This window comes from Odocoileus virginianus, chromosome 1 (assembly GCF_023699985.2).
Source record: "Odocoileus virginianus isolate 20LAN1187 ecotype Illinois chromosome 1, Ovbor_1.2, whole genome shotgun sequence".
NCBI classification, from domain to species: domain Eukaryota; kingdom Metazoa; phylum Chordata; class Mammalia; order Artiodactyla; family Cervidae; genus Odocoileus; species Odocoileus virginianus.
The window spans coordinates 70,447,180-70,474,218 of record NC_069674.1 but is presented as its reverse complement, the minus strand read 5'-3'; the positions used below and the strand labels follow the sequence as shown (position 1 = coordinate 70,474,218).

Below are 27,039 nucleotides of genomic sequence, written 5' to 3'. Positions count from 1 at the left end.
ATCCTGCGGAGGGGAAGAAAGATGTAAAATGATATGAGCATTTCAAAAGACTGAACCTTTTACTCTTATTGTGGTGTGGAGATTAAAAGAGAAAAGCCAACAACAACTAAAGGACACTCTTCTACATCTAATGATTTTACAAACTGCTTCATGTGGCTAAGTATCACTCTGGTTATTGGGTAGATGTTTATTTTTACAACAATTTAAAACCTGAATCTGTTGGGCAGCCTTCAGGTTGCTGAAGAAGCAAAAAAGTTCACCCTCATAAAACTCCTGGAACTCCTAACCATATTTAAAAGTTATTACCCAACCACCTAGAACTTTCTCTCCCCACTGGTATGTTCCATGCATAATTCTCATGAAAGAGTAATAGACTTTCCAAGTGGCATCACAATTATTTTCCAATTAGGTGACAGAAACCTGAAGTTCTGACATGTAGCCAAATGACAATTCTCACATGGTGGAGAGTGGAAGGTAGACAGTGATCCGCTTCCAATTCTGGAATCTCTCGGAGGTGTAAATTGAACTTTCTGTGTAGTGCAGACAGCCAATGGTTGGAGGAACACATTCTTCGGTGACAAGATGCCAGTCCCTGCCATTGTTCAGAGAATACTGGAGCTGTACACTGTGGGAGTTGCTGAAGGGCTTGCTACAGCCCATGCTCATTTCAAACTGCAAGAAAGTTGATGCTGACACATGGAAGTCCCAGGTCTCAGCGTAACGAGGTTTTCCTACGAAGAAGGAAAAGTTTAATGGTGGCACATAATTGTGCTCTCTCTTATTTGGTGTTTCTGCTTGTCATGCTTTCAGCAGTAAACAAAAATCATATCTTATCTATAGTGTCTCACATGCGCTTTGACTTTTCATCTCACACTGACTGTTTTTATCTAGTTAGCACAGACTCAGAAATATGGACGGCTGCTAACTTGAAAAGCCCTACCACCTTGAGACAGGCTAACAGAGAGTCTGCAAATTCTAATTCTGCAAGTTATAAAACACAGGAATGCTCTCAGACAGATATTTTGTCTCACTTTTAAGAAACATTGGTCATATTATACATGACATGAAAGACAGTCCCTGCAAAAACTGTCATTGGGTTCACCAAGTCACACTAGAAGACAAAACAACTTGTTATTTCTAACTGCCTCCCTCAGCACAGGCAGTTATGCACATGGTTTGGCATTAGAGAATCTCCTCTTGGGCTTTAGTTAATTTAGTCCTCTAGTTAATTAAATATTCTCCCTTATCAAGTGAAAATGTATACCTATGTTTTCAGTGAATATCAGAGCAGTATCCATAGAGAGACAGTCAATATCAACTTGACCTCCTTGGATTCGATACCAGTTGGCTTGCAGATCTAAAGATCCATCAAATTTATCCTGAAACCCAGTTTGAGAGCTGTCATTCATTCCTATAAGGACATCATCCAAGGCCCACTGGGCTGAATGCTTCCCTGAAATCAGATGAATAAAAGCAGTTACAGGAGGTTCATTATACAGCAATATGAATATCTTTATGACTGCAGTTTTAAATCAAATTATCTAGAAACTGACAGCAAATTAAAAAACACACAATACAAAGTGGCTTTAACTGGATGACCTAAATGCTACCAGGAAAGTCAGGGTGAGCAGTAACTTGCCATGTTGGGGCTGCCACCATCGAAAAGCTGTAGCAGGTGTCTTTGCCTCTCGTGGAAGGTCGATGGAAATGATCTGTGGTTCCAGAAATGACATGAAGTCCAACTCTCGAAGCAAATGCCAGAGTATCCCATTGTCATTTGAATACTGAACAACAAGCCCTGTGTTAAAAGACATAAATCCAGTTACTTGGACAGCTTTCCTAGAGGCAAAAAAGGCAAGAAACAGAATTATTTTAAGTGGCAAGACTGTACTAGAAACTTCAAATTGCATCTCATAGAATGAGGGCACATTTGTCTAACTTCCAAGCAATGAATTAGTAGACCTGAAGGCTCATCAATTTCTTGACAGTTTCTGATGCACCAACTCCTAGGAAATGGGGGAAAAATACATAAGCTCTTTTAAAGACCATTCAGCTTTGTATGAGCAATGAGGAGGTTGGTAAGGGGGACATAAAAATGCACTTCAGATTATGTATTTGAATTTTAGATTCTGTCCTGAACAGTACAAAGTCTCATATCATTATTATATACTCAGAAGGACAATCTCAATCTCCCAGCACAAAATCAAGGAGGGCTCTTTGCCACTGATGCACCAGATAGGAAGCACAGGTCAATCTGAAATTCTCTTAGGCAGAAGGATACTTTTACAGGCACTTCATCCTCTGTCAGACCTTGGTCAATGAAGACTGAATAAAGACAAATTACTACACAGCAAAGCAGAAGAACTCACTCCCCTCTGACGTTACTCTGACCTTCCTCTCTTGTTTCACCTTCTCCCCTTCATGTTTCTCTTCTGCCCCATATCTCCCTCTGCCGATCACCAGAGAAGTGTGACTTAGGGAATACACATGAAAGTTTAAGATACTTCATGTGTGATTCCTCCTGCCTCTCCCAGGAACATTTTTTATTTTAAAAGAGGACACAGGGGAAGGGTAATGTTGAATGCAAAGGAAAAAACTGCTAATGATGAAACAGTAGGAGTCAACAGAATATATATATATATATATATATATATACACACACACATATAATATAAATATCATTAGCAAATAATTAAAAATATATATATTCTATTTGATGGGAAGGGCAGAGGGCTTTCTTGGCATCTATCTAATTGCCTATTCCATAACTGTTCCTAAGACTGGCACTGTATATTCAAAATTATGACCGGGGATACTGAAGTGCTAGCTGAATATTCACATAAATTATGTCTAGTAAATTTGTATTTGTTATATTAATTTTATTATAGATCAATCTTTCTAGTAGTAGTAGTAGTGAAAGTCATTCAGTTGTGTCTGATTCTTTGCGACCCCATGGACTGTAACCTGCCAGGCTCCTCTGTCCATGGAATTCTCCAGGCAAAATACTGGGGTGGGTTGCCATTTCCTGCTCCAGAGGATCTTCCCAACCCAGGAATTGAACCAGGATCTCCTGCATTGTAGGCAGATTCTTTACCATCTGAGCTACAATGCCATGTTCCCTCAATCTTTCTGGAAAAATAATCCATGGTTCATATAATATCTTTTTAGTTTCCTCATTATTAACTAAGCAGAATACCTCAATCTCTGTGTTGTACTGCACAGCAAAGAGTTTAGCAAAATTGTTTCAAGAAATAATATGATAAAATATAGAACTAAAAGAATTCCTTTTAAGGTTAATTGATATTACATGGAATTATTGTCACTACATCTGACAAGGGGTGATGTCAGGAATAATAATGTCTAATGTGCAAAAGAAATCTCAAGAGAATTAATGTTACTATATTTAAAATAGAAGAAATCATTGTGTTTGATGAGAGAATAAAAACAGCTCAAAGAAGAGGAACTCTGTAGGGAGAACTATGTTGTGTATGGGTGTAGACATGGGCAGCTGGAGCTTCAGTGGGTGGAAGTCAGACTCATGTGTTGCAGAAGGGAGAGAACCACATCAAAGTTCCTGAAGAAAATTGAAGGGAGGCTCTTTCTCATCTTTATTCTAATCAAGGTGAGGAGTGTCTAACAAAACTCCAGTCTCCAACCCTTGTTGCTTGCTCAAAATATAGTTTTCTTGTGGACATTAATTTGTTTGATATGGTTGATATTTGTAACATGAGAGAGAGCAAGTGAGAATGAATAAATAATTTAGATAGTTATCTCAGAAGACCTATCTGGAAAGTAGATGTGGTACCAAAAATAAGGCATCATTAGACTAAAATCTCACTGGTGGTCCTTGAGCACCTGCTACTCAAAGTCTGGTCCAAGGATCAGCACCTGCATCATCTGGGAACAGGTTCCACCTGTGAAGTTTCTTAAACCATCTCCACAAACTGTTTGACACTCCTCCCATAAAAAAGCAAAGCTTAATTCTCCTCTTTTTCAGAGTGGCTAGACCTTGCCACTGTTACACAGAGTATGGTAGAAGAGACACTGGGTGACTTCTGAGATGAGGCCATAAGTGGCGTCTACACTCTCTTCCCTCTCTCTCGCCCCCTGGAAGGATACACAAAGAGCCTGTGGACAAGTTCGCTGAGAGAAACTGGCCCCTTGCCAACACCCAGGTAAGTGAGCATCTTGGAAAGAGATCCTCCAGCCCTGGTTGGTTCTTCAGATGAACGCACTTCTGGCTTTTACTTTGCGTGCAACCTCAGGAGAGGTCCTGTGCCAGAACCTGAATTCCTGACTCACAGAAACTAGAAGATAACAGACGTTGCCTTAGGCCACCCAGTTGGGAATAATTTGTTATGCAGCATACCACCCCAGTCCTATTGAAAAAGAATCTGCATTTTAAAGCTTCCTAAAGGATTCTAACAGAAGCAGAAGATAGTAAGGAGAGATGGCAAGAATACACAGAAGAACTATACAAAAAAGATCTTCACAACCCAGATAATCATGATGGTGTGATCACTCACCTAGAGCCAGACATCCTGGAATGTGAAGTCAAGTGGGCCTTAGGAAGCATCATTATGAACAAAGCTAGTAGAGGTGATGGAATTCCAGTTGAACTATTTCAGATCCTAAAAGATGATGCTGTGAAAGTGCTGTATTCAATATGCCAGCAAATTTGGAAAACTCAGCAGTGGCCACAGGACTGGAAAAGGTCAGTTTTCATTCCAATCCCAAAGAAAGGCAATGCCAAAGAATGCTCAAACTATCACACAATTGCACTCATCTCACACACTAGTAAAGTAATGCTCAAAATTATGCAAAGTAAAGCCAGGCTTCAACAGTACATGAACCGTGAACTTCCAGATGTTGAAGCTGGATTTATAAAAGGCAGAGGAACCAGAGATCAAATTGTCAACAACCATTGGATCATCAAAAAAGCAAGAGAGTTACAGAAAAATATCTACTTCTGCTTTATTGACTACACCAAAGCCTTTGACTGTGTGTATCTCAATAAACTGTGGAAAATTTTTAAAGAAATGGGAATACCAGACTCCCTGACTTGCCTCTTAAGAAATCTGTATGCAGGTCAAGAAGCAACAGTTAGAATTGGACATGGAACAACAGACTCATTCCATACAGGAAAAGGAGTACGTCAAGGCCATATATTTTCACCCTGCTTATTTAACTTATATGCAGAGAACATCATGAGAAATGCTGGACTGGATGAAGCACAAGCCGGAATCAAGATTGCCGGGAGAAATATCAATAACCTCAGATATGCAGATAACATCACCCTTATGGCAGAAAAGCAAAGAACTAAAAAGCCTCTTAATGCAAGTGAAAGAGGAGAGTGAAAAAGCTGGCTTAAAACTCAACATTCCGAAAACTAAGATCATGGCATCTGGTCTCATACTTTCATGGCATCTGGTCCCATACTTCATGGCAAATAGATGGGGAAACAGTGGAAACAGTGACAGACCTTATTTTTTGAGCTCAAAAATCACTGCAGATGGTGACTGCAGCCATGAAATTAAAAGACATTTGCTCCTTGGAAGAAAAGTTATGACCAACCTAGACAGCATATTAAAAAGCAGAGACATTACTTTGCCAACAAAGGCCCATCTAGTCAAGGCTATGATTTTTCCAGTAGTCATGTATGGATGTGAGAGTTGGACTATAAAGAAAGCTGAGTGCTGAAGAATTGATGCTTTTGAACTGTGGTGTTGGAAAAGACTCGAGAGTCTCTTGGACTGCAAGGAGATCCAACCAGTCCATCCTAAAGGAGATCAGTCCTGAATATTCATTGGAACGACTGATGCTGAAACTTCAATACTTTGGCCACCTGATGCGAAGAACTGACTCATTTGAAAAGACCCTCATGCTGGGAAAGACTGAAGGTGGGAGGAAAAGGGGATGACAGAGGATGAGATGGTTGGATGGTACCACTGACTCAGTGGACAGGAGTTTGAGTAAACTCCCGTAGTTGGTGATTGACAGGGAGGCCTGGCATGCTGCACTCCATGGTGTCGCAAAGAGCTGGACATGACTGAGCAACTGAACTCAACCGAACTGAAAGGATTCAGATGTACATGAGAATATGAGAATTACAGCTCAAGTGGTCCCTGCTACAGTTGGTTTTTGCCTGCTGCCTTTCTCCACACTGCCTTTTTCAGGACTGTCACATACACCTGCAGGCAACTAACTGCAAGATCTGGAGAGAGGAGGTCCTCAATTCTTCAGGTCAATGGAATGCCTCTCAGGTAAGTATGAATGAATGGAGAAATGCAAAAAAGGGAAACAGTCAGTATCTCTATCTATCTATCTATTTTTTATCAATCACTGGGCCTCTTTTTCTTGAGCTCCAAAATCACCGCAGATGGTGACTATAACCATGAAATGAAAAAATGCTTGCTTCTTGGAAAAAAACTATAACAAACCTAGACAGCCTATTAAAAAGCAGACACATTACTTTGCTGACAAAGGTCCATCTAGTCAAAGCTATGGTTTTTACAGTAGTCATGTATGGATGTGAGAGCTGGACCATAAAGAAGGTTGAGCACTGAAGAATTAATGCTTTTGAATTGTGGTTTTGGAGAAGACTCTTGAGAGTCCCTTGGACAGCAAGGAGAGGGAGAGAGAGTCCCTTGGACTGCAAGGAGATCAAACCAGTCCATCCTAAAGGAAATCAACCCTGAGTATTCATTGGAAGGACTCTTGCTGAAGCTGAAACTCCAATACTTTGGCCACCTGATGTAAAGTACTGACTCATTAGAAAATACTCTGATGCTGGGAAAAAGTGAAGGCAGGAAGAGGAGGGGATGACAGAGGATGAGATGGTTGGATAGCATCACTGACTCAATGGACATGAGTGAGCAAACTCTGGGAGCTGGTGATGAACAGCGAAGCCTGGTGTGCTGCAGTCCATGTGGTCGCAAAGAGTCGGACATGACTGGGTGACTGAACTGAACTGATCCTCTTTAGCTGTGTCATCTAAACACTGTCCATCGGAATAAACCAAGCCATTTTAGCTCAACTACCAAATATTTAAGAAACATAAAACATTCCCCTTTTAAAATGACAACTCCATCCTCATTCTTCCCAGTCTTACTGAAAATAGCCTAATTTTGATTTTAATTCCAAATATGTAAATTGAGGCTTCAGCTTGAGTATGCAGAAAATCTTTACTTTTATCACTGGAAGAGATTTGTCCAAGGATTTAGGCAGATTTACATTTTAACAACCAGTTTTGAATAAAAGGCTGAGAAATGCCTGTGGGATGTAAATTACACAGGCAGCAGTGAGTTCAAGAAAACGGTCAGGGTTGTTGAGAATAAGTTGTGTTCCTAAAGGGAAAAAGTCCCAGGAGGCAGACAAGAGCATTTGTAGTCAGAGGTTACCGCAGAGGACAGCCTCAGGTCAGTAAGTGGGTGCTTCCCATTATACTCTGGTCAGAGTTTCTTTTTTTTCCTCATATAAAAATCGGGGTATGGATTTGTAATTTTCACGAGAATCATGCACATATGCACATGCACATAGTTGCTTCATGTTCCAACCACGAACTAATGTTAAATAGCGATTTCATCACAAGGTTTAAAGAAAACATTCAGGTTCTCCACCTCTCCAGTCCGTAAGCAAGATCCTGGGACAGAACTCCATCTACCTGTGCATCCCTCAAAGCTCCTGTTTCCATGTGGGTGGAGAATGTGCTCTAGAGATACTCTTGTTTTGAACTACATATTGTTTCTGTAGGGTGATCCTATAAAAATTTAAATCAGGTTATGTCACTGCCTGACCTAAAAGTCTTCAGTTGTTTCTAATACAGTGGATTCCAATCCCACAACTGTTCCATGGCCATCAAGGCTCTGCGTGACCTGGCTCTGTCCCTCTTCTCCTTCTCCCCAGCACTCCTAAACATTAATGAGCCCCAGGCCATCTGGCCTTCTTTCTGTTCCTCCAACACCACAACTCTTTTCCACCTCATGGCCTTTGCTGTTTCTTCGGACTGGGAAACTTGCCTTAAGCTCTTTCTGTTTGGGCTTCTTTTCACCATTAGTGTGTGTGCTCAGCTGTGTCTAACTATTTGCAATCCTATGGACTGCAGCCCATCATAGGAACTGAACTGGACTGCAGCCCACCAGGTTCCTCTGTCCATGGGACTTCCCAGACAAGAATACTGAGGGGGTTGCCATTTGCTCCTCCAGGGGGTTTTCCCAGCCCAGGAATGGAACCAGTCTCCTGCATTGCCTGCATTGCTGGCAGATTCTTTACTGCTGAGCTACTGGGGAAGCCTTTTCCTGGTGGTTCAGATAGTAAAGAATCTGCCTGCAATGGAGGAGACCCAGGTTTGATCCCCAGGTTAGGAAGGACCTTTAAAGAAGGGAATGACTACCCACTCCAATATTCTGGCCTGGGAAATCCCACGGAAAGAGGAGCCTGGTGGGCTACCGTCCCTGGGGTCACAACGAGTCGGGCACGACTGAGCAACTAACACTTTCCCCTTTAGAGTTCAATTTAAATGTCACTTTCTCAGTAAGTCCACTCCCAGATCACTCTATTGAAATCAGCATCTTTCCCAGCATAAGTTTACTTTCCATCTCATCAGCTTATTTATTTCTATCTAGCCCATCAATCTAACATCCTGCTCATTTCTTTTATTCTTGATGTTCTGGCTCCTCTTACTACAGTATAAGTTCTCTTAAGGGTAGTGCTTCTGTCTGCTGTGCTCATTACTGCCACACTGGTTCTTCGCATCCTGCTACATGGTAGTTTGCATTTCTTGTCCCCTTTATCACATGTGCTCTTTCCTTCCGCCACATGGCTGGCAACACCCAGAAGCTACCTAGCAGCTACTTCATTATCCTGGGTGCTGGATGAGAATCTCAGATGACCCATGAGGAAAATGCAGCACAGAGGACAAACCTTATGTTTCAACCCACAGAGACTGAGAGTTGTCTGTCACTGTAGCATAACCTAGTTCATCAAGACTGATGCATCTGTCTTTTGGTGACACTGTATAGAAAAGTGCCTAGCTTAGAGCAGATTCTTAATAAACGCTTGTCAAAGAGACCAGGAAATACAAAATAGCCTATACAAGTTTCTAGACTGTTGATTCAATGAATAGATGATCTGGATCATTACTAGACTAACAGTACTGAGATACTTAGGAAAAGTCAAGGAAGCTTTCAGTTACTGATGATAAGGCCAAGGACATTTAGAACTGATGAACAGAGCTATTGGTAGCTCTACTGACTAACAGGTACTGTAGTGTTTAAGCCAATAAGTTTTACATAGTTATGCCCGAGATAATAACAAACTTGAAAGCTGCAAAATTCTTCACATGATTTTCATGAGATCAAAGTTTGGAGGAGGATCCATCTGAGAAGCTTATGAATTTTGTGCCAGGAACCAACTCGCAGGTAGGGTCCCTTAAGGAATCTATCATATCTGTATAGCAACTGAAGGCCAACTATGTATACTTGAAGTGTTTTGCATTTCTTTCAGCACTGAATCATGGAGGCAGAAGATGGTGTGGATGTCTGAGAGAACAGGGTTCTGGGGAAGGAGAGAGGCATAGGCTCTAGTGGTCTGAATCTCTGCTCGTCCACTTACTGATCTTGAGTAAGTTATTTGTCCTCCCTGGGCCCCAACATCTACATCTGTAAAACAGGATAAATTACAGTACCTATGGCAAAGGGGTATGGTGAGGATTAAGTGCATTAACAGATAGAACACCTGGAACAGTGCCTTGCATATATAACTGCTCAGTAAAAATTCATATTTATTATTACCCAAAGCTGCTCCTTCTACCAAAGGATTTGTTAACGTGTATGATCTGCAATCAGTAATACCCTATGCAAAGAAATTCCTAGTCCCCTACAGTGCTGAATGTAAAAGTCTCTGCAATTTTGTTTTCTCCTTGTGTAAAGTTATAAAGGAATGTGTGTGTGTGCTATGTAGCTTTAGTCATGTCTGATTCTTTACAAGCCTATGGACTGTACCCTGCCAGGATCCTTTGTTCATGGGATTCTCCAGGCAAGGATACCAGAATGGGTTGCCACGTCCTCCTCCAGGGGATCTTCCTGACCCAGGGGTTGAACCAACACCTCTTATGTCTCCTGTATTGGCAGGTGGGTTCTTTACCATTAGTGCCACCTGGGAACTCCTATAAAGGAATAGGTTTCCCTAAAACAAATATGTTTCTAGGCTTAAGGATCTGGATGAGGAAACTTAAGAGACCAAGGCTCTCTGCAGTTACCCGTTTAGTGATGGAGAGGTGAAGGAATGATTTAGGGTAGTGTATCCATTTACAAAGAATGTTCAAACTACTGCACAATTGTACTCATTTCACATGCTAGTAAAGTAATGCCCCAAATTCTCCAAGCTAGGGTTCAACAGTATGTGAACTGAGAACTTCCAGATGTTCAAACTGGATTTAGAAAAGGCAGAGGAACCAGAGATCAAATTGCCAGCATCCGCTGGATCATTGAAAAAGCAAGAGAATTCCAGAAAAACATCTACTTCTGCTTCATTGACTACGCTAAAGCCTTTGACTGTGTGGATCACAACAAAATGTGGAAAATTCTTCAAGCGATGGGAATACCAGACCACGTTATGTACCTCCTGAGAAACCTGTATGTAGGTCAACAAGCAACAGTTAGAATTGGACATAGAACAACTGACTGGTTCCAAACTGGGAAAGGAGTACATCAAAAGTGTATATTGTTACCCTGCTTATTTAACTTATATGCAGAGTACATCACATGAAATGTCAGGCTGGATGAAGCATAAGCTGGAATCAAGATTGCCAGGAGAAATGTCAATAACATCAGATACACAGATGACACCACCCTTATGGCAGAAAGCGAAGAAGAATTAAAGAGCCTCTTGATGAAGGTGAAAGAGGACAGTGAAAAAGTTGGCTTAAAACTCAACATTCGGAAAACAAAGATCATGGCATCTGGTTCCATCATTTCATGGCAAATGGATGGGGAAACAATGGAAACAGTGACAGACTTTATTTTTTTTGTGCTCCAAAATCACTGCAGATGGTGACTGCAGCCATGAAATGAAAAAAATGCTTATTTCTTGGAAGAAAAGCTATGACAAACCTAGACAGCCTATTAAAAAGCAGATACATTACTTTGCTGACAAAGGTCCATCTAGTCAAAGCTATGGTTTTTACAGTAGTCATGCATGGATGTGAGAGTTGGACCAATAAGAAGGTTGAGTGCAGAAGAATTGATGCTTTTGAACTGTGGTGTTGGAGAAGACTCTGGAGAGTCCCTTGGATATCAAGAAGATCCAACCAGTCAACCCTGAAGGAAATCAACCCTGAATATTCACTGGAAGGACTGATGCTGAAGCTGAAACTCCAATACTTTGGCCACCTGATGCAAAGAGCTGACTCATTAGGAAAGACTCTGCTGCTGGGAAAGATTGAAGGCAGGAGGAGAAGGGGATGACAGAGGATGAGATGGTTGGATGGCATCACTGGCTCAATGGACATGAGTTTGAGCAAACTCTCAGAGATGATGAAGGATAGGGAAGCCTGGTGTGCTGCAGTCCATGGGGTCACAAAGAGTCGGACATTACTAAGCAACTGAACAACAAATCAGTTTACAAAATTTCAGCCAAACTTTGGGAGGAGAAAGAACTACTTTGCTAGGAGTAACTGTAGTTTTTATGGAAATACAGCAGCTTACCTTCATTTCTAGCTCTTGGTTTGATGCAGGTAATCCCTGAAGTTTTGCTTCCAATTTGTACATAAAACTGAACGAGTCTGGGGGGAAAAAAAACCCAAAACACCTCAGTTTGCTTAAAAACATGAGTTCAGAAGACATCTAGCCTTCTATATTTTGACACAGTAAAAAGTAAAACTCCTGTAATTCTTAGGTACTATTTTTAAACACAAAGAGCATATGACAAGCAGAAACTACACAGATTAGATAGTAGGCTAATTCTATAACCATTCAGAAAATTTAACTGATATGACCATTAATTTTATTTTGGAATAATGATTTAAACAAAAGGAAACAATTTAACTTCATTTCACTGTGACAGTCTGATGCAATTTAATGAAATCACTGAAATGGAATTCCTTTAAATTGAGATGATACTATACTCGGAAACTCAGGAGGAAAAATCTAACATTAAAAACTTGAGTGTTATATTTGTTTAGGGCCAGACAATTACTTCTACTATGGACTTAAACTCAGATGGTTTAATTTTTCACAACTGTCTCTCAGGGTGATGTAATCTATGCCTCAGTCACTATAAACCAACCTACATGACAGGGTTAGCTCTGTGAGAAGGACTTAGAAGGAAGGAGAAAGAAACTGAAGGTAGAAAACATACGACACAGAACCCAGATTTTAGTGAGAAGAAGCTCTAAAAGCTTCAAACCTTTCTTTAACTTCCTTTCTTCCAATTCTAAAATAATTTGATTAAAACTAAAGAAGCACAGTTATATTTTAGGTGTGCTACTATTTCATTTGCCCTTAAAACTAAGCACTTATTTATTGTACCAGTAGGTGTCAGTGTAGGTATTTTAAATTTCTGGAACAGTTTTCAATAAGTGAATACAAATAAACTTAGATAAATGGGGCACCACATTTTTGGACACAATTCAAAGCTGCAAAAAATTCTTTGTTTCTCCTGGCATATATTAAAATTAATATCAAATATTCTTCATAATAACAGAGAACTTTAGAAAACCAAGTTGACATATATTAGACACACAGGCCTTGGTGATGACAGTATAAGTTTTGCAGAATCTATTTTATTATAAAGTTATGCTTCATTTTTATATATCAGAATCTATGCAGAGAAACATTACTATGTAAACCCTGAAAAGAACAGTGTTGTAGGTTAGATCACACAGCAAGGTAAATACTATGTTCATGGAGAAGCGACCAGTTAACTACTCACCTGATATTCCTGGTGTCCAGAGGGACAGTCCTCGCCTCCCTTTTCCCGGGGCCACTGAAGTAGAGAGCCTTCCCGTCATTAAGGGCCCCACAGCCCGTTCCAACCTGGCCTCCGGTTACCTTGTGCCACAGTGGGCTGAGCTTCCCCTCAAACCTATCAAACATCTCACTGGGATTAGGGACAACAGACACACAGGTTCCTTGTGCCGCTTCCGAGAAAAGAAATACAGAGGAGACAGGTTTTGTCAAAATCATGAAACATTAGAAGGTACATCAGTGTGTGGGCAAAGGAGACTTTGTCATAGGTGTTGGGGGAAAGAAACCACATCAAAATTTAAACCTCAGTCATCTGCCTGAAATACAGTCATCACTGCTATCATCAAAACAGTATTCTGCTTCTATTATTTTAAATTTTTAAACACAAACACAGAGGGAACCACACAGTTTCATGATTTTTGTTAACCAGAGGATTTGTGTAAACTGAGATATAAGATTTTGCCCACAAATAAAATTTGCTCATTTGTTGTCCTTATATTAGAGGATCAATATGGGGAGTTTATCCCAGATTTAAGAAAAAAACACCCTGAAACTACGAGTGACAGCACTCTCTACAGAAGGCCTGTAACAACATATGTTTGTCTTTGGTCACGTGCCAGATGAAGAGCAGAACACTGAAAAGCTGGGAAGGATCCTTTGAAGTTAATTCCAGGAAAAATTCTATAAAAAGATTACGAAGCTTATAATATTTTCTCCCATTTTACTCTTTAATCTCAGCTTCCTTTTTACTTTTGCTTGTAGCAACATCTAAGTGTGATTATGGTCAAAAAACACTTCTCTTGTTAAGTTTTTGTTTGGCAGTCTTGCATTTATCATTTCATAAGTTGACTTTTACTTTAAATGCATAAAATTACACTTTGTATAAAAGCAACGTAAAGAGCACAGGAAGCCTAATGCTTAAGAGCTTGGCTGCCAGGGATTAAAGCTGAGCTGTAGCAACTCTTAGCTGTGTAACCTTGGGACAGTTACTGTGTGTCTTCATGTCTGTTTCCTTAAGTATAAACAGGGACAAGGACAGTACTATGTTGTAGGGTTATTTGTTGCATGAATTAAATGAGGTGAAATAAAAAACACCTACTGTAGTGCTTGGAATGAAGTAGGGACTCAAGTAATGTTAATTATTATCACTATTATTAGTAAATGAATATACTTAAAGGATGAAATACATGTTATCATGCTTTTCCTTCTTAGGCAGCTCAAAACTACAAAATATCTCGGTACCTCATTTGCCTAGGTTACAAATTTCTATAATTTTAGGATTTAAGAATAAATACTTAAGAATATATTTCCTTGGAAGAAGTATCATGACATACAGTACTCAGAGATGAATATTTTCCAAACAAATCATCAGACATGTCTACAGCCTTACCGGTGTACCCCAGGTCACAGAAACACACCCCTGAAACGCAGTCCCCATGGCCACTGCAGTAACTGGGACAAGGCTCTGATATGTATACGCCATCCAAGCCAAAAGGAGGCACGTTCTTCTGGGAGCTGCTCTCCTGGATCCATCGGAATCTGGTCTTACTGTTGGGAAAAACAGCACATGTGTTTCTGGTACCAATATCTCATACCAAAGCACTACAATACAGAACAGTTCAGAAAAACTCGAGATATATATTTATTTGGGAGTCATGTTCACTTGATTGGACACTTAACCTTTAAAAGGGTCTCAAATCTTTATCAAAACTTCTTGATATTTTCTTCAGCATAAATGTTTAAATATCAGGAGGATTTCAGATAAAGAAGATTCTGATGGCCAGAAACATAGTTTTTTTCTTTTTCTTGCATATTTTAAGAGGATATTTGGGAATCTTTGAAACCATCAAATAGAATGTACTTTGTTAGAACAAATAAGGGGACTATGGCTCTGCCATTTGCATGATTCTGGTAGGAAAGAGTCAAGTTTGTACTGACAGCTATATTCTCACCTGTTGCCTTCCTTGCCTTCTTCACTTCTCATCTTGAAGTCTCCAAGACGCTTATTCTACAAACTTAGCAACCAGCTGGGCTGCCAATGAACACTGGTAACTGACAACAAACAAAAGAGGGATCTGGTCCCAGTGCTTCAAAACCCTGGAACACCAGTGGCCTGGGCTATTGTCCAGTCCTATTTCCCTCATAAGTTTTCAGGCTGCCAAACTAAAACTTGTCCCAGTTGCTTTCTAATATTTCCAATCCTTTCAACACATCTCTCTTCCTTTCAAATGCATGGAAACCCACCTACATCTATAACTTCATAATAAGAAAACATCTCTTCCTTCTCAGTTCTACTAACATTAAAGAGGGAAGATAGATTAGACTATCTAAATACCAATTAATTATGTTGCCATTATTTATAGATTTTTGAGTGAATTCAGTCTCTAAGAAGAGTAAAGAATCTTAAAGATTAATGAAGATTATCAAGAATAATTGTAGATAAAGATGGTTTCTTTTCTCCTCTCTTATAGCAGTATCAGAGTACATTTCTTTCTGGCTCTTCAAATAACTATGGTAATTTGGCAACGCCAAATCATAACCCTGGCTTTTTTCTTCATTATTTTAAGTTATCTACATTTGGCAAATTTACAAATGTAGCCAACAATGTTGTTTACTAGGTTTAAAAAGTTTTTCAGTGATTAATTTCTTTTAATGCAAGTCTTAACACATTTTTCAATATGTCAAAAGGAAGGTGAATGCATGTTTTATTTCCTTTGAAGTTAATTCAAAATGTATCAGTCTTATTTTTTAAGGCAAAAGACAACAGAATTGAAGATTAGCAAAACAAAGCAAAACCAAAAAAATGAAAAGAAAAAAGAAAGTACAGTTGTAAAGCCATGGGCTTTAGGAAAACTCTTCCCAATGGAGTTATAATATTATTTAGCCTGTGAAGATATTTTTCCTTCAAAGGAAATAAATGGAATTGGTGAAAGGCATCTTTTGCCAATTGTTTGTAATAAAATGGTAAGGCCTCTGTGCCCCTTCCAAAAGATAGGCTGTACATCTATAATAAAAAAGAAACACTTCAATTCCCTGGTAAAAGTCTTCTTTAATTAAAGTCACATTTACCTTTTCTGTTTAAGTTTCTATAATAGAACCCAGAGAAACATGGATCTATAATTTCTGCCCCTCAGAAAGCAAAATTCCCCTTTGTCCTGCATGTTTCAGATAAGGTAGTAGAAGATAACACACTCTCTATTTACTCCTTTCCCAATTGTCATCTTTGTTCAGAGGATGCCTGCGAGACCTGGAGAATCAGTTTCTACCCCTGTCCTTCGGCCCACCACACTTCAGAGGGGTGTTGCATCTGCCACTTAAACCAGGAAGGTAAGCGCCTGAGTACCGGCTTGTCTTGTGATGTGTGGTGGTGAAGCAGACATTGGGCAGAATATTAAGCAGCTGAGTTTCTAGCCCTTCCCAGAGATGCTGACTTTCTGCATTTGGCACAGAGAGCCAAGAGAAGGCTGAGCGGCGGTATGGCTGGGGATGAGGGTCAGCAGGGAGTTACCAGCGCATATTTACCACCACCATGTCCCTCCTCTGTAGGCAAGAACCAAGAGAATTAACACGAGCACAGACTGTTCCTTTGAGAAAATCAGCTTCGAATTATCTGTAAAAGAACAATGTTCTAGTAACTATTATACCAGACCACCTGACCTGCCTCTTGAGAAATCTGTATGCAGGTCAGGAAGCAACAGTTAGAACTGGACATGGAACAACAGACTGGTTCCAAATAGGAAAAGGAGTACGTCAAGGCTGTATGTTGTCACCCTGCTTATTTAACCTACATGCAGAGTACATTATAAGAAACGCTGGGCTGGAAGAAGCACAAGCTGGAATCAAGATTGCCGGGAGAGATATCAATAACCTCAGAGTTGCAGATGACACCATCCTTATGGCAGAAAATGAAGAGGAACTAAAAAGCCTCTTGATGAAAGTGAAAGAGGAAAGTGAAAAAGTTGGCTTAAAGCTCAACATTCAGAAAACTAAGATCATGGCATCTGGTCCCATCACCTCATGGGAAATAGATGGGGAGACAGTGGAAACAGTGTCAGACTTTAATTTTTTGGGCTCCAAAATCACTGCAGATGGTGACTGCAGCCATGAAATTAAAAGACGCTTATTCCTTGGAAAGAAAGTTATGACCAACCTAGATAGCATATTTTAAGAAGCAGAGACATTACTTTGCCAACAAAGGTCCATCTGGTCAAGGCTATGGTTTTTCCAGGAGTCATGTATGGATATGAGAGTTAGACTGTGAAGAAAGCTGAGTGCTGAAAAATTGATGCTTTTGAACTGTGGTGTTGGAGAAAACTCTTGAGAGTCCCTTGGACCGCAAGGAGATCCAATCAGTCCATCCTTAAGGAGATCAGTCCTGGGTGTTCATTGGAAGAACTGATGCTGAAGCTGAAACTCCAATACTTTGGCCACCTCATGCGAAGAGTTGACTCATTGGAAAAGACCCTGATGCTGGGAGGGATTGGGGGCAGGAGGAGAAGAGGACGACAGAGGATGAGATGGCTGGATGGCATCCCTGACTTGATGAGCATGAGTTTGAACAAACTCCGGGAGTTGATGATGGACAGGGAGGCCTGGCGTGCTGCGATTCTTGGGGTCGCAAAGAGTCAGACATGACTGAGCGACTGAACTGAACTGATAAGCATGTTGCTTTGTGGAAAAATAGTTACAAATTTTAACAATTTTCACTTATAATTCTCAGCTTTCCAACACTGCATTTGGAGATATCTGAGTTTAACATACTGCAGAAGAAACAATAGCTCATTCTCTTGGGTTGAGGCAGTAACATATTTACTATTCTGTAGTAGAGAGCTCTCCATCACAAATGCCATCCCGAGCAAGTTGGATAGTATTCAAACAAACCAGGAAGCCAGATCCTAATGAATAAGATTTTGCCTTCCAAAAGCTGAGGTCTAAGAAAATATTGATAAATTGGAAGCCTCAAAATATTGGCTCATTTTGTGATAATAAGGATAGTCTTTTCTTATTTCTCAGATGTGGCTTTACCAACTGGGCGATTCTACTCAGCATCAAACGAACTGCAGTTTCAGATTCAACTCTATATTATCTGGCTTTGGGGTATCATACTAGCATTGTGTTCCTTGGCTCCTGATTCTATGGACTACTTTCAAAGCGATACCTTCCAACATCCTGGTATTCTAGTCATGGCAGCAAATATTTACCCCTTATGCTCCCCAGCTTCATGACATGTTGCACATGTCTATTTGGGAAAGGTAAGGTTGGGCCACAGTTTCAGAAAACCAGAAAAGATCAGTTTTCATTCCAATCCCAAAGAAAGGCAAAGACAAAGAATGCTCAAACTACCACACAATTGCACTCATCTCACACACTAGTAAAGTAATGCTCAAAATTCTCCAAGCCAGGCTTCAGCAATACGTGAACCATGAACTTCCAGATGTTCAAGCTGGATTTAGAAAAGGCAGAGGAACAGAGATCAAATTGCCAACATTTGTTGGGTTCTCAAAAAAGCAAGAGAGTGCCAGAAAAAAATCTATTTCTGTTTTATTGACTATGAAAAAGCCTATGATTTTGTGGATCACAGCACTGTAGAAAATTTTTAAAGAAACGGGAATACCAGACCACCTGAACTGCCTCTTGAGAAATCTGTATGCAGGTCAGGAAGCAACAGTTAGAACTGGACATGGAACAACAGACTGGTTCCAAATTGGGAAAGGAGTATGTCAAGGCTGTATATTGTCACTGTGCTTATTTAACTTTTATGCAGAGTACATCACGTGAAAGGCCAGGCTGGGTGAAGCACAAGCTGGAATCAGGATTGCTAGGAGAAATGTCAATAACCTCAGATATGCAGATGACATCACCCTTATGGCAGAAAGCGAAGAAGAACTAAAGAGCCTCTTGATGAAAGTGAAAGAGGAGAGTGAAAAAGTTGGCTTAAAGCTCAACATTCAGAAGACTAAGATCATGACATCTGGCCCCATCACTTCATGGCAAATAGACGGGGAAACAGTGGAATCAGTGACAGACTTTATTTTTTTGGGCTCCAAAATCACTGCAGATGGTGACTGCAGCCATGAAATTAAAAGACGCTTGCTTCTTGGAAGAAAAGTTATGACCAACCTAGACAGTTCATTAAAAAGCAGAGACATTACTTTGCCAACAAAGGTCCATCTAGTCAAGAATATGGATTTTCCAGTAGTCATGTATGGATGTGAGAGTTGGACTGTGAAGAAAGCTGAGTGCTGAAAAATTGATGCTTTTGAACTGTGGTGTTGAAGAAGACTCTTGAGAGTCCCTTGGACTGCAAGGAGATCCAACCAGTCCGTCCTAAAGGAGATTAGTCCTGAGTGTTCATTGGAAAGACTGATGTTGAAGCTGAAACTCCAATACTTTGGCCACCTGATGCGAAGAACTGACTCATTTGAAAAGACCCTCATGCTGGGAAAGACTGAAGGCGGAAGGAGAAGAGGATGACAGAGGATGAGATGGTTGGATGGCATCACTGACTCAATGGACATGAGTTTGAGTAAACTCCGGGAGTTGGTAACAGACAGGGAGGCCTGGCGTGCTTCAGTCCATGGTGTCGCAAAGAGTTGTACACGACTGAGCAACTGAAGTGAACAGTTTCAGAAAAACATGGGGAGAGAATGGCAGTGGTGGGGGTGAGGATTACAAGGGCTGCAATATTACAATGCCCAGTTTGAGATGGGGAATAAGCAGGATGAAAGGGCTATTTAGCTCCAAAGGCAGATATGTCCTTATGGAAAAGGAAAGATGTCTCAGAGGATAAAGCCTATAGAGTAGAACAGCTGAGAAGAACAAAAAATTAGGGAACTACTCACCAGGAGCAGAATTGTCAAACTCTCTTATCCTGGACATTGCTCGTAGAGAAGGGAACCCTAGTAACAGCTCTCTTGTTGGCTTTCAGAATTCTGGTGAACCAGTGGTTGCTGTGTGCTTCCCATTCTTTTCATTTTCCTGAGTGGGCAGTGTTTATTATGTTGTTATATATATTATTATTATATTATGTTTATCTTATCTCACTGTTTTATGTTGGGTAGGGGTGGGGTAGATAACTCTTTTTTTTTTTTTTCTTTTCAGTTCCTAGATCTGTGAGTCATATCCAGGGAACCTTGACATGAGATAAGTGACTTAGAGCCTGATGCTATGATGGGACAAGCCTTTGAGGGTCTTGGGAGGAACATGAGTATGTTTTCATGGGGAACAGATGTGAATCAGAGGGCTAGGACAAACTATGTTAGGTTGTGAAAACAATGCCTGGTAGCTCAGTTGGTAAAGAATCTGCCTGCATTGCAGGAGATCCCAGTTTGAATCCTGGGTTGGGAAGATCTTCTGGAGAACAGATAGGCTACCCACTCCAGTATTCTTGGGCTTCCCTGGTGGTTCAGCTGTTGTTAAGAATCCACCTGCAATGCAGGAGACCTGGGTTCAATCCCTGGGTTGGGAAGATCCTCTGGAGAAGGGAAAGGCTACCCACTCCAGTATTCTGGCCTAGAGAAATCCATGAGCTGTATAATCCATGGGGTCACAAAGAGTTGGACACAACTGAGTAATTTTCACTTTCACGTGGATCACACCTCCTTATCTATATCTTCTATAAGATTTTTCTGCACGTCCTATCAAAAAGAGGAGTCTGTTTTCTCACTCTCTGTATCTAGACTTGCCTTGTGACTTGCCTTGACCCCTAGGGTGTAGCAGTAAGATAGGGTCAGGCAGCTTCTACTTTTGTTTTTTTTCTAATGCTGAAACCACCCAACTGTGGATATTGTTATGAATACTGGGGAGGATACTGGGATGAAAACCACATAGAGAGAAAGGTCCTACTAATTCCAGACACTAGTCAACCTACAAATTGAACAAAGCTACATTATAAAGCTTGGAGAGACGAGCAGAAGAACTACCCAATCAATTCCATAAAACCATGAGAAATAATAAGCCACTGCTGTCTTAAGCCACTATGTTTTGGAGAGGAATGTTGCACAGCAATAGGCAACTGTAGAAATATTATCCTATGCTCTACTGAGGGATATGAAAAAGGACTAATGATAGTTTTTAAAAAGTAATGCACCTATGCATTCCTGATCATTTTCCTTCCACTGGTTGAGAGGTAACAAGGTCTGGAATAGCTGACTTGGATCCAGAGATAGAAGTTGTGTGTTCAGAACGGCAGAGATACCCTGTCAGTTCTGAACTGCTCACCTTTGGACTATTATGCAGTAAAGAATGGATTTCTATCTTGTTTAAGCCTTGTTAAGCATCTGAATTTATTTTGCTTTTATAGTAGCTGGACTTGTATCCTAGTCAAAGCATAAGGCAAGTCAAATTATTAAATTTCACTAAAGAAGGTCAACTCATCAACTCTGGCACAAACCAAGTCATTTGAGTCTCTTTGATACACAACAAAGTACATTGGCATGTAAAGACAAAAAAAATTACTTATAAGTTGATCTTAGATCCAATGACTGATGAATTCTTTCTTGAAATAGTTGGCATTTAAAGATTATGCTCCAAAGTTTAGTAGATTACCACCGAAACTTATATATCCTGACCACACAAGTTTCTTACCTATCTGAGACATATGTATACTGCAATCTATGGTGCAGTTTCTGAAGGTATGCATATCTAATTAACGAGGGAGGCAGAGAACACAACCAGGATATCCAGCTAGATGTAAATCTGGTGATCAATTAGGTGAAAGATTATAGACAGAATGGTCTCTACAAACACTATAAATAAACCACTCCCATAGATTCCTAGCTTTTATCATTTGGTCAGTCAGGAAGAGATAGGTTATGCTGATGTAACATGCAGCCCCTAGTCTCAATGGTTTAACCCAACAAAAGTTTATTTCTGGCTTATGCTATATGTTCAGTATAGGTTGTAAGAAAGTCTGCTGATTGCAGAAATTCAAGGACCCAGACTGATGTAAGCTTCATCACAAAAGGTGCTTTCATGAAACAGATAAGATGGCAAAACACACATGGACTCAAAGTCGCGTGTTCCATTTCCACTCACATTTCATTAGGCAATGCCTAACTTTAAATTGTGTGGAGAAAGTATAGTCCTACCATATTCTAGGAAGAAAGTAAGGCTGGAAATAATGCTTAATGGCATTAATGAGTAGCTCAACCTCTATATTAAGTTACATCATCAGCAGTACAAATAGACCTATTATATCATCTCAGTTCTGCACAGAAATGCTTTGACTGAGTCACAATTGAATATCATGTTCTAGGATTCAATTAAAAAGTGTCCACTTGAAGAATGCTTCTTTATCTTTTGAAAAATTATAGTTAAGATACTGATCTTGATGTTACCTACTCAACCCAACACAAAGATATATATACACAATACAACTATATTTTAGAAAAAAGTACACTTAATTTTTTTTTATCAGAATGTATATATTTTCTTTCTTCTTATTCAACAATGAGAACCAACTGACCCTATCTCCTGACCTCTCACACTTTGTCCTAGCTGCCAGGAAGCTAAGAGTCAAACTTGTTAACATATTGCAAAAACTAATTTGCTTCAAGTTCTTAATCCATTTAGCTCATGTTTCTGTCAATTGATTTAAAATCTTTTTCTCTATTATATTAATATTTATCTTAATGATGAGATATCTCAAATTGTCTATTCAAGAAGGCATTAAGTTAGAAAAAAGTCATCACATAGTGAAAGTCTGTTAAATAACGCTTTATAACTCACTTAGCTTTTAAACATCTCCTGGTTAGTGATGTAATCCCAGTGCCCAGGACAGAACTTGGCACAGGTAGGTGGCTCAATAAGTATTTGTCGAATGAATGAATGGATGAGTAAGTTAGTAAACTTTTTCACAAATGTGTGTGTCATTTTCTTGAGAGCCATTACTTGGATAGATACTGCTAGAGGTTATGAATTCTCTTAGGTTATTGAGATACATGAAATGAAGATACTGAGATAAATTATGCTCCTTAGAAATGGCAACTATGGCACATGGTAAGAATGGGCACTTTACCTGGATGCAAGAGACCTTGGAATAACAATGGTGATTCTTGTCCATTCTTCAAAGTCCCCCGTGTGGTACATGGTTGGTTCACTCAGTTCTCTGGAGTTTCCTTCGCATCCCTTGCCTGTGGAAGCTGGGTAACAGCCTTCTTTTACCAGAAACCAGGACATTCCAGCATCATGAGAGTACTGAAGAAGAACTGGGGCAGCACTGCTGAATTGATTGGCACACCCAATGTTAAGCTGTTAAAAAGAAAGATAGAATTACACAGGCTTTGGTTTCAAGACATCATTTAACAAATTAGATGCTACAGCAGTCAGGGTTCTTTCTACTGAGTTTGCACAAATTTACAATGATAAGACATGCAGCTCAATTCCAACCAAGGCCCTTTCACAGGATCTGGAAATCTCTGTAAAAGCAATAGGTGCTATATCTTCTTCTTGGATTGATCCTTTGATCATTATGTAGTGTCCTTCTTTGTCTCTTTTCACAGCCTTTATTTTAAAGCCTATTTTATCTGATATGAGTATTGCGACTCCTGCTTTCTTTCGGTCTCCGTTTGCGTGAAATATTTTTTTCCAGCCCTTCACTTTTAGTCTGTATGTGTCCCTTGTTTTGAGGTGGGTCTCTTGTAGACAGCATATATAGGGGTCTTGCTTTTGTATCCATTCAGCCAGCCTTTGTCCTTTGGTTGGGGCATTCAACCCATTTACATTTAAGGTAATTATTGATAGGTATGGTCCTGTTGCCATTTACTTTGTTGTTTTGGGTTCACGTTTATACAACTTTTCTGTGTTTCCTGTCTAGAGAAGATCCTTTAGCATTTGTTGAAGAGCTGGCTTGGTGGCGCTGAATTCTCTCAGCTTTTGCTTGTCTGTAAAGCTTTTGAATTCTCCTTCATATCTGAATGAGATCCTTGCTGGGTACAGTAATCTAGGTTGTAGGTTATTATCTTTCATTACTTTAAGTATGTCCTGCCATTCCCTTCTGGCCTGAAGGGTTTCTATTGATAGATCAGCTGTTATCCTTATGGAATCCCTTTGTGTGTTATTTGTTGTTTCTCCCTTGCTGCTTTTAATATTTGTTCTTTGTTAATTTGATTAATATGTGTCTTGGGGTGTTTCACCTTGGGTTTATCCTGTTTGGGACTCTCTGGGTTTCTTGGACCTGTGTAACTATTTCCTTCCCCATTTTAGGGAAGTTTTCAGCTATTATCTCCTCGAGTATCTTCTCATGGACTTTCTTTTTGTCTTCTTCTTCTGGGACTCCTATGATTAGAATGTTGGGGTGTTTCACATCATCCCAGAGGTCCCTGAGGTTGTCCTCATTTTTTTTTTATTTTTTCTTTTTTCCTCTCTGCTTCATTTATTTCCACCATTTTATCTTCTACCTCACTTATCCTATCTTCTCTCTCCGTTATTCTACTGTTGGTTCCCTCCAGATTGTTTTTGATCTCATTTATTGCATTATTCATTTTTAATTGACTCTTTTTTGTTATTTCTTCTAGGTCCTTATTAAACATTTCTTGCATCTTCTCAATCTTTGTCTCCAGGCTATTTATCTGTAACTCCATTTTGTTTTCAAGATTTTGGATCATTTTTATTATCATTATTCTAAATTCTTTTTCAGGTAGATTCCCTATCTCCTCTTTTATTTGACTTGGTGGGCATTTTTCATTTTCCTTTACCTGTTGGGTATTTCTCTGCCTTTTCATCTTGTTTAGATTGCTGTGTCTGGAGTGGGCTTTCTGTATTCTGGTGGTCTGTGGTTCCTTTTTATTGTGGAGGTTTCACCCAGTGGGTGGGGTTGGACAATTGGCTTGTCAAGGTTTCCTGGTTAGGGAAGCTTGCGTTGGTGTTCTGGTGCGTGGAACTGGATTTCTTCTCTCTGGAGTGTAATGGAGTGTCCACTTGAGATGGGTCTATGTGTTAGGTGTGACTTTGGGCAGCCTGTATGTTGACGCTCAGGGCTATGTTCCTGCATTGCTGGAGAATTTGTGTGGTATGTCTTGCTCTGGAACTTATTGGCTCTAGGGTGGTAGTTGGTTTCAGTGTAGGTACGGGAGGCTTTTGGATGGTCTCTTATTACTTAATGTTCCCTGTAGTCAGGAGTTTTCTGGTGTTCTCAGGTTTTGGGCTTAAGTCTTCTGCCTCTGGATTTCAGTCTTATTTTTCCAGTCTTCTCAAGACTTCTCCAACTATACAGCACTGATAATAAAACTTCTAGGTTAATGGTGAAAAGATTCTCCACCATGAGGGACACCCAGAGAGGTTCACAGAGTTACATGAAGAGGAGGAGAGGGAGACCAATAAAAAAATGGGCCAAAGAACTAAACAGACATTTCTCCAAAGAAGACATACAGATGGCTAACAAACACATTAAAAGATGCTCAACATCACTCATTATCAGAGAAATGCAAATCAAAACCACAATGAGGTACCATTACACGCCAGTCAGGATGGCTGCTATCCAAAAGTCTACAAGCAATAAATGCTGGAGAGGGTGTGGAGAAAAGGGAACCCTCTTACACTGTTGGTGGGAATGCAAACTAGTACAGCCGTATGGAGAACAGTGTGGAGATCTCTTAAAAAACTGGAAATAGAACTGCCATATGACCCAGCAATCCCACTTCTGGGCATACACACTGAGGAAACCAGATCTGAAAGAGACACGTGCACCCCAATATTCATCGCAGCACTGTTTATCATAGCCAGGACATGGAAGCAACCTAGATGTCCATCAGCAGATGAATGGATGAGGAAGCTGTGGTACATATACACCATGGAATATTACTCAGCCATTAAAAAGAATACATTTGAATCAGTTCTAATGAGATGGATGAAACTGGAGCCCATTATACAGAGTGAAGCAAGCCAGAAAGATAAAGACCATTACAGTATACCATTACAGTATACTAACACATATACATGGAATTTAGAAAGATGGTAATGATAACCCTATATGCAAAACAGAAAAAGAGACACAGATGTACAGAACAGACTTTTGGACTCTGTGGGAGAAGGCGAGGGTGGGATGTTTCGAGAGAACAGCATCAAAACATGTATATTATCAAGGGTGAAACAGATCACCAGCCCAGGCTGGATGCATGAGACAAGTGCTCAGGGCTGGTGCACTGGGAAGACTCAGAGGAACCGGGTGGAGAGGGAGGTGGGAGGGGAGATCAGGATGGGTAATACATGCAAATCCATGGCTGATTCATGTCAATGTATGGCAAAAACCACTACAATATTATAAAGTAATTAGCCTCCAACTAATAAAAATAAATGGAAAAAAAAAAAAGCAATAGGTGCTTTTCAGTAGAAAGCAGGACCAGCTGCCCATTTTGTGGACTTCTTGAGATTATAGGAGAGAAGAGAGAGCATAGATGTGATCAGAGTCTTGGACAAAAGATGAGAATTCAAGAAACTGTTTTCTTTTCCTTTCCCAGACTAAGGATACAAACAGAGGGAAGCAGATGATAGAGAGCTGTCCTCTTTAGAAAATGAAGGTCACTGAAGCTGTCCTCTGCTTTCAGGGGGACAGGCATCTTTATTCTGTTTTCTTACAAAAGCTCAGTAAGAAATCACTGTCAATTTATATGGAAGAATTAAGTTTCTGTCACAGCATCAAACAAGCAACATAATCCAGAAATAAAACCATTGCTCTTCTATGCACTTGTGGAGATGATTGTCATCACAGGATTAAAAATATTCAAAAAATTGTAAAAAATGCAACCTATATCACAATGCTATAGCACAACCATTAAAAAAATAAATTTACTTATTTTTGGTTGTGCTGAGTCTTCGTTGCTGCGTGGGCTTTTCTCTAGTTGCAGTGAGCAGGGCTTTCGCTCTAGTTGTGGTGCCCAGGTTTCTCACTGAAGTGGCTTCTCTTGTTGTGGAGCACAGACTATGGGCTGGAGGGATGCTTCAGTAGTTGCAACACGTGGGCTCAATAGTTGTGGCTTCTGGGCTCTAGAGCACAGGCTAAATAGTTGTGGCGCACAGGATTAATTGCTCCGAGGCATGCGGATCTTCCTGGATCAGGGATTGAACCCGTGTCTCC

At 40.1% G+C, this 27,039-nt stretch overlaps 1 protein-coding gene across 3 annotated transcripts in view; it reads right to left on the bottom strand.

The window, feature by feature from the left end:
* The window catches only part of RELN (reelin), a 534,275-nt gene that overhangs the window by 85,406 nt on the left and 421,830 nt on the right, over positions 1–27,039 (bottom strand). For all 3 annotated transcript variants that reach the window (XM_070469617.1, XM_070469611.1, XM_070469614.1), the window contains exons 28-34: positions 22,984–23,216; positions 14,356–14,513; positions 12,931–13,138; positions 11,706–11,782; positions 1,640–1,798; positions 1,265–1,453; positions 458–731 (exon numbers count right to left, since the gene is read on the bottom strand). In XM_070469617.1, coding sequence (XP_070325718.1) covers positions 458–731; positions 1,265–1,453; positions 1,640–1,798; positions 11,706–11,782; positions 12,931–13,138; positions 14,356–14,513; positions 22,984–23,216 — 1,298 coding nt within the window. The remainder of the gene's footprint in view (positions 1–457; positions 732–1,264; positions 1,454–1,639; positions 1,799–11,705; positions 11,783–12,930; positions 13,139–14,355; positions 14,514–22,983; positions 23,217–27,039) is intronic.